General features: G+C 35.7%; 1 protein-coding gene across 3 annotated transcripts; it reads left to right on the top strand.

Moving 5' to 3' along the window:
- The first annotated feature begins 10,623 nt into the window (after positions 1-10,623).
- On the top strand, positions 10,624-12,740 carry LOC144554551 (uncharacterized). Of its 3 annotated transcripts, none has more exons than XM_078302868.1 (2): positions 10,624-10,953; positions 12,290-12,740. In XM_078302868.1, exons 1-2 carry the CDS (start codon positions 10,650-10,652, stop codon positions 12,493-12,495), a joined length of 510 nt encoding a protein of 169 aa, XP_078158994.1. In that variant the 5' UTR covers positions 10,624-10,649; the 3' UTR covers positions 12,496-12,740. The 3 variants fall into 3 exon arrangements, with proteins under 3 accessions (XP_078158994.1, XP_078158992.1, XP_078158993.1); XM_078302866.1 differs by having other exon boundaries at positions 12,236-12,740; XM_078302867.1 differs by having other exon boundaries at positions 10,625-10,953; positions 12,245-12,740.
- Positions 12,741-13,047: the final 307 nt, after the last annotated feature.

The raw sequence follows: 13,047 nt of genomic DNA, 5'->3' as shown, positions 1-13,047 counted from the left end.
CAATACTAGTGTGGTTTAAACACCATCAATTGGAGTGTTATATTAGGGTTGTAAATGCCCTATTACGTTGCCAGGTGGTGACACTATTAGATTGCTCTAAAAATCTTCAATTGGATTGTTGTATTAGGGTTGTAAATGTCATATTATCTTGACATATGGAGACACTACTAGATTGCTCCAAACACCTTCAATTTGAGTGTTGTATTAAGGTTGTAAATTCCCTGTTATCTTGCCATCTAGAGACACTACTAGAGTTCTCCAAATAGTTTCAATTGGAGTGTTGTATTAGGGTTCTAAATGCTCAATTATCTTGCCATATAGAGTACTAGAGTGCTCCAAACACCTTCAGTTGGAGTGTTGTATTAGGGATGTCAATGCCCTGTTATCTTCCCATCTGGGGGACACTACTAGAGTTCTCCAAACACCTTCAATTGGAGGGCTGTATTAGAGTTGTAAATGCCCCATTATCTTCTCAAATGGAGACACAACTAGAGTGCTCCAAACTGCATCAATTGGAGTGTTGTATTAGGGTTGTAAATGCCCTATTATCTTGTCATCGAGAAACACTACTAGAGTGCTACAAACACCATCAACTGGAGTCTTTTATTTGGGTTATAAATGCCCTATTCTCTTGCCATCTGGAGACACTACTAGAGTGCTCCAAACACATTCAACTGGAGTGTTGTATTAGGGTTGTACATGCCCTATTATCTTGCCATCTTGGGACACTATTAGAATTCTTCAAACACCTTCAATTGGAGTGTTGTATTAGGGATGTAAATGCCCTGTTATCTTCCCATCTGGGGACACTACTAGAGTTCTCCAAACACCTTCAATTGGAGGGTTGTATTAGGGTTGTAAATAACGTATTATCTTGCCATCTAGAGATACTACTAGAGTGCTCCAATCAACTTTAATTAGAGTATTGTATTATGGTTGTAAATGGCCAATTATTTTGAAATATAGGGACACTACTAGTGTGCTCTAAATACCATCAATTGGAGTGTTATATTAGAGATGTAAATGCCCGATTTTCCTGCCTTCTGGAGACACTATTATAGTGCTCCAAACACCTTCTATTGGAGGGCTTTACAAGGGTTGTAAATGCTCCAAACACTATTATAGTGCTCCAAACACCTTCGCAATCTGGAGACACTACTAGAGTGCTCCAAACACCTTCAATTGGAGTGTTGTATTAGGGTTGTAAATGCCCCATTATCTTGTCAAATGAAGACACAACTGGAGTGCTCCAAACTGCATCAATTGGAGTGTTGTATTAGGGTTGTAAATGCCCTATTATCTTGACATATAGAGACACTACTAGAGTGCACCAAACACCTTCAATTGGAGTGTTGTATTAGGGTTGTAAATGCCCGGTTATCTTGCCATCTGGAGACACTACTATTGTCGTCCAAACACCTTCAATTGGAGAGTAGGATTAGGGTTGAAATGCCCCATTATCTTGCCATATGGAGACACTATCAACGGGACTTTTATCTTGCAATACAGGGACACTACTAGTGCGCTCTAAACACCTTCAATTGGAGTGTTATATTAGGGTTGTAAATCCCTATTACGTTGCCATGTGGAGACACTATTAGATTGCTCTAAACACCTTCGATTGAAGTGTTTTATTAGGGTTGTGAATGCCTCATTATCTTGCCAAATTGAGACACAACAAGAGTACTCCAAACAACTTTAATTGGAGTATCGTATTAGGGTTGCAAATGGCCTATTATCTTGCAATATAGGGACACAACTAGTGTGCTCTAAATACCATCAATTAGAGTGTTATATTAGGGTTGTAAATGCCAGATTTTCCTGCCTTCTGGAGACACTATTATAGTGCTCCAAACACCTTCAATTGGAGGGTTGTATAAGGGTTGTAAATGTCCGATTAACTTGCCATATGGAGACACAACTAGAGGGCTCCAAACACCATCAATTGGACTGTTGTATTAGGGTCGTAGATGCGTTTTTATCTCGCAATCAGGAGACACTACTAGAGTGCTCCAAACACCTTCAATTGGAGTGTTGTATTAGGGTTGTAAATGCCCCATTATCTTGTCAAATGGAGACACAACTGGAGTGCTCCAAACTCCATCAATTGGAGTGTTGTATTAGGGTTGTAAATGCCCTATTATCTTGACATATAGAGACACTACTAGAGTGCACCAAACACCTTCAATTGGAGTGTTGTATTAGGGTTGTAAATGCCCTATTATCTTGACATATAGACACACTACTAGAGTGCACCAAACACCTTCAACTGGACTGTTGTATTAGGGTCGTAAATGCGTTTTTATCTCGCAATGCGGAGACAGTAATAGAGTGCTCCAAACAGCTTCAATTGGAGTGCTGTATTAGGGTTGTAAATGTCCTATTATCTTGACATAAAGAAACACTACTAGAGTGCTCCGAACACCTTCAATTGGAGTGTTGTATAGTAAATGCCCTATTATCTTGCCATCTAGAAACACTACTAGAGTTCTCCAAAAACCTTCAATTGGAGTGTTTATTAGGGTTGTATATGCTCGATTATCTTGCCATCTTGGGACACTACTAGAATTCTCCAAACACCATCAATTGGAGGGTTGTATTTGGGTTGTAAATGCCCTATTTCTTGCCATCAAGAGACACTACTAGAGTTCTGCAAACAACTTTAATTACAGTATTGTATTATGATTGTAAATGGCCTATTATCTTGCTATATATGGACACTACTTGTGTGCTCTAAATACCATCAATTGGAGTGTTATATTAGGGTTCTAAATGTCCTATTACCTTGCCATGTGGAGACACTATTATATTGCTCTAAACACATTCAATTGGAGTGTTTTATTAGGGTTGTAAATGCCTCATTATCTTGCCAAATTGAGACTCAACTAGAGTACTCCAAACAACTTTAATTAGAGTATTGTATTATGGTTGTAAATCGCCTATTATCTTGCAATATAGGGACACTACTAGTGTGCTCTAATACCATCAATTGGAGTGTTATATTAGGGTTGTAAATGCCAGATTTTCCTGTCTTCTGGAGACACTATTATAGTGCTCCAAACACCTTCAATTGGAGGGTTGTATAAGGGTTGTAAATGCCCGATTAACTTGCCATATAGAGACACAACTAGAGTTTTCCAAACACCATCAATTGGACTGTTGTATTAGGGTCGTAAATTTGTTTTTATCTCGCAATCTGGAGACACTACTAGAGTGCTCCAAACACCTTCAATTGGAGTGTTGTATTAGGGTTGTAAATGCCCCATTATCTTGTCAAATGGAGACACAACTGGAGTGCTCCAAACACCATCAATTGGAGTGTTGTATTAGGGTTGTAAATGCCCTATTATCTTGACATATAGAGACACTACTAGAGTGCACCAAACACCTTCCATTGGAGTGTTGTATTAGGGTTGTAAATGCCCTATTATCTTGACATATAGACACACTACTAGAGTGCACCAAACACCTTCAACTGGACTGTTGTATTAGGGTCGTAAATGCCTTTTTATCTCGCAATGTGGAGACAGTACTAGAGTGCTCCAAACACCTTCAATTGGAGTGTTGTATTAGGGTTGTAAATGCCCTATTATCTTGACAAAAAGAAACACTACTACTCCTAACACCTTCAATTGGAGTGTTGTATTGTAAATGCCCTGTTATCTTGCCATCTAGAGACACTACTAGAGTTCTCCAAAAACCTTCAATTGGAGTGTTTATTAGGGTTGTATATGCTCGATTATCTTGCCATCTTGGGACACTACTAGAATTCTCCAAACACCTTCAATTGGAGGGTTGTATTTGGGTTGTAAATGCCCTATTATCTTGCCATCTAGAGACACTACTAGAGTTCTCCAAACAACTTTAATTAGAGTATTGTATTATGATTGTAAATGGCCTATTATCTTGCTATATATGGACACTACTTGTGTCCTCTAAATACCATCAATTGGAGTGTTATATTAGGGTAGTAAATGTCCTATTACCTTGCCATGTGGAGACACTATTAGATTGCTCTCAACACTTTCAATTGGAGAGTTTTATTAGGGTTGTAAATGCCCCATTATCTTGCCATATTGTATTAGGGTTTTAAATGCCCAATTATCTTGCCCTCCAGAGACACCACTAGAGTAGTCCAAACACCATCAATTGGTGAGTTGTATTAGGGTTGTAAATTTTCGATTTTTCTGCCTTTTGGAGACACTATTATAGTGCTCCAAACACCTTCAATTGGAGGGTTGTATAAGGGTTGTAAATGCCCGATTAACTTGCCATATAGAGACACAATTAGAGTACTCCAAACACCATCAAATCGAGTGTTGTATTAGGGTTGTAGATGCCCTATTATATTGACATATAGAGACATTACTAGAATGCTCCAAACACCTTCAATTGGGGTGTTGTATTAGGGGTGTAAATGCCCTATTATCTTGAAATATAGAGACACTACTAGAGTGCTCCAAACACCTTCAATTAGAGTGTTGTATTAGGGGTGTAAATGCCCGGTTATCTTGCCATCTGGAGACACTACTAGAGTGCTCCAAACACCTTCAATTGGAGTGTTGTATTAGGGTTGTAAATGCCCTGTTATCTTGCCATATAGAGACACTACTAGAGTGCTCTAAACACTTTCAATTGGAGAGTTTTATTAGGGTTGTAAATGCCCCATTATCTTGCCATATTGTATTAGGGTTTTAAATGCCCAATTATCTTGCCCTCCAGAGACACCACTAGAGTAGTCCAAACACCATCAATTGGTGAGTTGTATTAGGGTTGTAAATTTTCGATTTTTCTGCCTTTTGGAGACACTATTATAGTGCTCCAAACACCTTCAATTGGAGGGTTGTATAAGGGTTGTAAATGCCCGATTAACTTGCCATATAGAGACACAATTAGAGTACTCCAAACACCATCAAATCGAGTGTTGTATTAGGGTTGTAGATGCCCTATTATATTGACATATAGAGACATTACTAGAATGCTCCAAACACCTTCAATTGGGGTGTTGTATTAGGGGTGTAAATGCCCTATTATCTTGAAATATAGAGACACTACTAGAGTGCTCCAAACACCTTCAATTAGAGTGTTGTATTAGGGGTGTAAATGCCCGGTTATCTTGCCATCTGGAGACACTACTAGAGTGCTCCAAACACCTTCAATTGGAGTGTTGTATTAGGGTTGTAAATGCCCTGTTATCTTGCCATATAGAGACACTACTAGAGTGCTCTAAACACTTTCAATTGGAGTGTTATATTAGGGTTGTAAATGTACTATTATTTTGCTATAGAGGGATACTACTAGAGTGCTCCAAACAACTTTAATTGGAGTATTGTATTATGGTTGTGAATGGCCTATTATCTTGCAATACAGGGACACTACTAGTGTGCTATAAACACCATCAATTGGAGTGTTATATTAGGGTTGTAAATGCCCTATTACATTGCCATGTGAAGACACTATTACATTGCTCTAAACACCTTCGATTGGAGTGTTTTAATTGGGTTGTAAATGCCCCATTATCTTACCAAATGGAGACACAACTAGAGTGCTCCAAACTCCATCAATTGGAGTGTTGTATTAGGGTTGTAAATCCATATTATTATGACATAAAAGGACAATACTAGAGTGCTCCAAACACCTTCAATTGGAGTGTTGTATTAGGAGTGTAAATGCCCGGTGATCTTGTCATCTGGAGACACTACTAGAGTTCTCCAAAGACATTCATTTGGAGTGTTGTATTAGGGTTGTAAATGCCCGGTTATCTTGCCATCTGGAGACACTACTAGAGTGATCCAAACACCTTCAATTGGAGAGTAGGATTACGGTTGTAATTGCCCTATTATCTTACCATCTGGAAACACTACTAGAGTGCTCCAAACACAATCAACTGGACTATTGTATTAGGGTCGTAAATACCTTTTTATCTCGCAATCTGGAGACACTACTAGAGTGCTCCAAACACCTTCAATTGGAGTGTTGTATTCGGGTTGTAAATGCCCTGTTATCTTGCCATATAGAGACACAACTGGAGTGCTCCAAACACCATCAATTGGAGTGTTGTATTAGGGTTGTAAATGTACTATTATTTTGCTATAGAGGGATACTACTAGAGTGCTCCAAACAACTTTAATTGGAGTATGTATTATGGTTGTAAATGGCCTATATCTTGCAATACAGGGACACTACTAGTGTGCTCTAAGCACCATCAATTGGAGTGTTATATTAGGGTTGTAAATGCCCTATTACATTTCCATGTGAAGACACTATTACATTGCTCTAAACACCTTCGATTGGAGTGTTTTAATTGGGTTGTAAATGCCCCATTATCTTGCCAAATGGAGACACAACTAGAGTGCTCCAAACTCCATCAATTGGAGTGTTGTATTAGGGTTGTAAATCCCTATTATTATGACATAAAGGGACACTGCTAGAGTGCTCCAAACACCTTCGGTTGGAGTGTTTTATTAGGGTTGTAAATGCCCTGTTATCTTGCCATCTATACTAGAGTTCTTCAAACACCTTCAATTGGAGTGTTGTGTTAGGGTTGTAAATGCCCTATTATCTTGGCATATGGAGATGCTACTAGAGTGCTCCAAACACCATCTATTGGAGTGTTGTCTTAGGGTTGTAAATGCCCAATTATCTTGCCAAATCGAGACACTACTAGAGTGCTTCAAACACCATCAATTAGAGTGTTGTATTAGGGCTGTAAATGCCCTGTTATCTGGCCATCTAGAGACACTACTAGAGTGCTCCAAACAACTTTAATAATAGTATTGTATTAGGGTTGCAAATGCACTATTATCTTGCAATTTGGAGACACTACTAGAGTGCACTAAACACCTTCAATTGGAGTGTTGTATTAGGGTTGTAAACGACCTATTATCTTGCAATATAGGGACACTACTAGTGTGCTCCAAACACCATCAATTGCAGTGTTGTATTAGGGTTGTAAATGCCTTATTATCTTGCCATTTGGAGACACTACTATTGTGCTCCAAACACTTTCAATTGGATTGTTATATTAGGGTTGCAAATGCCCTATTATCTTGTTATATAGACACGTTACTAAAGTGCTCCAAACACCAACAATTGGAGTGTTGTATTAGGATTGTAAATGACCTATTATCTTGCCATCTGGAGACACTACTAGAGTGCTCCAAACACCTTCAATTGGAGTGTTTTATTAGGGTTACAACTACCCTCTTTTGTTGCCATCTGGAGACACTACTAGAGTGCTGTAAATAGTTTCAATTGGAGTGTTGTATTAGGGTTGCAACTACGTCTTCTCTTGTCATATAGAGACACTACTAGAGTGCTCGTAAAACCATCAATTGTAGTATTGTATTTAGATTGTAAATGCCCTATTACCAATAAACAATCAAAATAAAAAAACCAAAATTAGAACTACATCCTCACTAACTTAGTATGGCATTAAGCGGCTCCAATGGCTAAAGTTATTAGTATTAAGACCAAAGACTCGGGTTCTTTAACAATTCTAGTTGGTGCCATGTTGGATATAAACAATTTGCTTTGATACTACTTTGTTGTTTCTAATGGCACCTGGAGGGGGGGGGGGGGCGGGGTGAATATGGAGTCTTTTTAAACCCAAATCGGTTGGATATTCAAGTTTAACTAAATCTCGTGTGCAAGTATGTAGTTCTTGACTGAATCAAGAACTTAAAATATAACTTGCAGTAAAGTAAATAAATTGAGTTAAGAGAGTTGACACAGGAGATAATAACAGAGTTCGACAAAGAAAGACCTATGTCTGTGGAGCACCGTGACCGACACTTGATACGCCAGTGAGAAAGAAATACAGGTTAGAACCGTTGAGACCGCACAACACACAGATAGTCAACTCAGCCTAAAGAAAAGGAGCACAAAATCTCAAACAGACTAAAGAAAAGGAGACCAATAGCTCAAGTAGACGAGCACAACAGCTTTATGTTCAACAAACACACTCTAACTTTTACTCAAAATATTCAAAAACGGGTTTCTCTCAAAATTTGTGCTAGATTAACTCGCAACTTGATCAACTGAACGTCTCAACTAGTTGAAATTTTGTTTGCATTGATTCAATTTGTATATATATGTTTTTTGAGTTCAATTGCATTCTTATTATATAAAGTATGTTGTCATATTAATTAATAAATGCGTCTTTATGACTATAAAACTAACAGAAAAGCTTGTCATAATATTTATTATAAAAATCTTATGAAACAAACGTGTGTGTGTATATATATATACACATTATTAAATAATACATAACAAACAAGCAATATAAACAAACAAAAGATATATAGATATATCTAAGTCAATATTATACATATGCATACGTAAGTAATTCATATATAGGCAACTGTTCCTGCTTTCCTTTTCGTTAAAAAGTTGCAAATTATTAGTGCGAATTTTACAATATCTTCTATCGCTGTATGCTGTCGGATTCATTTCCATTGCACTAATTTATTCTTCATTTTAGAGCAAAACGAGGCGAATTTATACCTCTTCGACTATTTCTGTGATTTAATCTGTGAAACGAACAACTGTGATGAATTTTGACTTTATCATTACAACCCGCTACAATATTGTAGTCAATGGGTTGCAATAGTGTGAACTAATGGAGGGACCTCAGTGGGAATATTCCACTATTTGGAATTGTTCATGCTTATCATGATAAGTTATATTATATTATTTCCAATTCCTTTTTAAAGTAATGTTCTATTTATAGTTTATTTCGTGATATCAAACTTCAAAATTTGAACTTCATGCATGCCTTATGCTAGCTCTATTTTATCGTAACTGATTATTGAAGGCAAAAATCGAAATAATAAATTAAAATGAGAACACTAAAATATATTATATTCTATGTATATACGAAATATTTAAAATTTCAACCTTAAAAATGAGTCTTGCTTTTTTATATATATACAAGGACTCCGGCTAATATCATAACGTTATAATTTCAGCCTAAGTTGTCACGAGTCAGTTTTTGAGATTTCAAAGACTGAATAACTGATCCGAACTGTTCATCTTGTTCTCTATATTAATATGTGCTTGGAGACCAAATTTTACATTTTTTGGAATTTTTTTTACTATTTATTAAGCCACTTTGAAAATCGCTGATCCAACGGTAATAGTAAAACCAAAAGGCACCGTTGGATCAGCAATTTTCAAAGTAACTTAATAAATAGTAAAAAAATTCCAAAAAATATAAAATTTGGTTTCCAAGCACATTATTAATATGGAGAACAAGATGAATGGTTCGGATCAGTTGTTTGGACTTTGAAATCTCAAAAAATAACTCGTTATAACTTAGGCTGACATTATAACGTTATGACATTAGCCGAACTCATATACGAGATACAAATTTAAAATGCAACACATATGCTGGGTGTAATAAATTCAAAAGAAGAAAGATCGTCAACTCAATTTTGATAATCCAAAAGACAAGACAGATAATCACAAATTGTCTAAATTTTTTATTTATTTTGAAAACATTGATAATCTTGCATTATTTATAGAACACTCAATTTATAATCTTGCAATTTACATTGTATTTCTTGATGATATCAATACATTTATAGATTATGTCAATAGGTTAATTTCATGCATTCATTAGTTCAACGGGTCCAGATCGAAAAAAAAAATTTATTCTCTAAATGATACTGCATATACAAATATTGATTTTAATGGGACAGATCCTTTTCAAAAGGTCATTTGTGCGTACGCACCGAAATTTTTAAATATACCATGGTTCAAAAAAAGATAAACTCAAACACTATTTTTTTGAAAAATTTCAAATTTTGACACGGCCGCATCCCGAGGGAGCGGCCACTCTGTTTTCAGTTCAAAGTCACATGAGAAAAAAGCAAAAAAAAAAAAAAAAAAAAAAAAATGGGCCGCTGCCCCTAGATGCGGCCCGCAGAAAAGTGGCCGCATCTAGGCGATGTGGTCATGTCAAAATTCGAAAATTTTCAAAACCGGAGTGTTTGGGTTTATTTTTTTTGGAATGATGGTATATTTAAAAATTTCGGGCGTACGCATAACGCAATTATTGAAGAGAGGCAACAATGTATAAATGGTTGTGTTTAGTGAACGGTTATATCATACCTCAGCTCTTCTCTCTTCATCAGTGAGTAAGAAAAATATTAGAAATACGCTTATCAATTTTATTTATTATTATGTTATCCATCTTTGTACTGTAGATACACACACATCTATATTCTATATATGTATATGTTATTAATATAGTGTAAAGTCTAAACTTATGTTCTACTTGCATTTATTCCCTCTATACTTTCTTGATGTCTTAATTCGATAACAAAAACTTTTCATACTTTGTCTAAATTATGAGGAATAGTTTTACCAGTTTCACCATGAATATTGTTGGGGTGTCCCATGGAATTCATACAAACGGTTTATTTTAAAATCATCTCTGTAAATCTTAACCTAGATCAAACAATTTTGATTGGACATCAGATCAAATTTGATCAATACCCTATCAAATCCCCTCATTTCCCTCTTTCACCTAGAACAACATGTGGAATTACTTTTGGATCTATATAACTCAAATATAAATCTTGAATTGATTGTGTAATATTTAAAATCAATATTTCAGGAACTTTTAAATTTGATTGAGAGCAATCATGCAAGAGGAGGCCAAAAATGAAGGTACTAAATCAAAGGGTGTTTTCTCAAACAACTATCTAAACCTTGGTGGTGGTGGTGCATGTGATAGCCCTCCATATCCTTCAGCTGGCTATCCATCTCAGTACGGATCATCCTACTCGCAGCAAGGGTTATCATATGCGCAACACGGGTCGTCCTACCCACATCATGGATACGCGCCGCCTCCAACAACATATCCTTCCAATGGATATCCCCAGTCATGCTATCCATCTCCACCCCCAGCTCCAGTCGAAACATGCAACCCTTACAAATATGGCCATGGTAAATTAATTGTCATATGCAAATTTCCTTTTGAATTTATTTATTTATTGAGAGTTGTAGTACCGTGCTATGGATCCATAACTTTATTTTCAAAGTTGAAACGGTTTATCCGAACCATCAAACATAACATTCATATGAAAATGTACAAATTATCTATTTTTTGAAACTTTTGTACTATTATATCAAATTGGTAGAAAATTGGAATTAACTATGTCATGTACATATTTTATTATAAAAAATAGCAACAAAATATTTGAATAGTCATCAAGATATTAGGATTTCAGCATTATGCCAGCTTTGTACCTTTTCATTTAACGAGAGAAACGAAAATATTAACAATAATAAACTATATATTAGTTGTTAAGAACCAGTTTTTAGGTCGTGATTAATGACACAAACTCTCCTAGAGTATGATAGACTTAAAATCTTGTCATAAGATTTTTTTGTAGATATTTAAAGTTGAGGTATTTAATTTAATATTAAAAAAGTGAGGCTACAATGTAAAGTGCGAATTTGTTCATGCTGTGAATCCATATCACTGTTATCCCAATTTAAACAGTTGATTGAAATCGTTCAACATGATAGTGGAGACCAAAATCTTACACTTTTTAGAAGTTTTTCTTTTCTTTTAATTAATTAGCTAGGTAGAAAATTACTATTTTAAAATGGTTAAAAAAAATATATCGGGGGATATTATTCTAACAAATGAAAAATTTAGTCTTTAAACATATTTTTATGTAGATATCATGTTGAACAGTTCGAATTGATTACTTAGAATTTGTAAACTGCGATATTGATCTATAGTATGAACCGCTTTGCTTTGCAAAGTGCCATAGCCTGACTCTTTAAAAATATTATACTGGTTCTAATTCTTGAAGTAAAACTAATTAAGGTGATCTTTAAGCTCTCAAATTATTTGGTGAGTTAAACTTTAAAACCTATCCAAATTAAATGATGAATTCAAACTATTGGAATTGATCTATTCACGAGTGATGTGTTTCAAATTTATAAATTTATAAATTAATTTAGTATAAAGTCAACCAATAAAAAAATGTTTACAAGTTAATGTCCATTTTTCATCGTATTTTGATTGCTTGACTTTATACTGAATTAATTCATAAATTTATAAGATTGACATGTAAACACATCACTCGTGAATTCGATTAGTTTGAACAATTTAGATTTATTGTTTAAGGTCAGTCTGATATGCTTTAGAGTTTAACTTGAGAACCCGTAGTTCTCCTCGGATTATTTCTCGACTAACTTGTGTTATGGTCACTAGACTATGCAGCTCCGTATGGATCCGGTAAACACCAACAGCAACATGGCTATGCAGCTCCGAATGGACCTGGTAAACACCAACAGCAACACGGCTATGCAGCTCCGAATGGACCCGGTAAACACCAACAACAACATGGTGACTACTATCATCGTCATGAGGAGTTCAACATGTATGAGGGATATGCAAAGAACAACCATGGATACGGACGCCGTCGTCGTTATGGGATGAGCCGTGAGGTGCCGTCCGATGCAAAAGTTTAAGACCACACTGTCTGTCTCAAGTTGGTTTTCTGAAATATGAATCAATTAATGGCTGTCACTAGCAATTAAGATAGCTACCTATATATATTACAGTTGTGTTGGAGTATGATCAACATGCTGCTGTTATGATGGTAAATGTATGAAAACAAAATTAATTACTTCGGTAATAATGTATCAATTGTAAGCTCTATATGCATATTTATTATATATTATGACCAAAGAATTAGTTGGTAATAATTAAGAAATGTGACGTTTCCTTTAATTTTTGGAACTGTGACCAAAGAACTATGGTGACAATAGAAATTTCAAATTCTGTGAGTAAACAGAAGGCTTGTTAAAAAATATATATAAAATAGTAAATTACAAACAAAGTACACTCTACTAGGCTAATAGGCTACATTAACATCTGGACCTATCAATAACAATAATAACTATCGAGTGAGTCTATGGTACTATGCATATTACGATTTGGAACCGTGCTACGGCTCTATATTTGAGTTTTCAAACCCTAACGGTCAATCCGAACCGTTCATCTTGTTCTCCATATTAATA

This window comes from Carex rostrata, chromosome 5 (genome assembly GCF_964058835.1).
Source record: "Carex rostrata chromosome 5, lpCarRost1.2, whole genome shotgun sequence".
NCBI classification, from domain to species: Eukaryota; Viridiplantae; Streptophyta; class Magnoliopsida; order Poales; family Cyperaceae; genus Carex; species Carex rostrata.
This window is presented reverse-complemented; position numbering and strand designations above follow the sequence as displayed.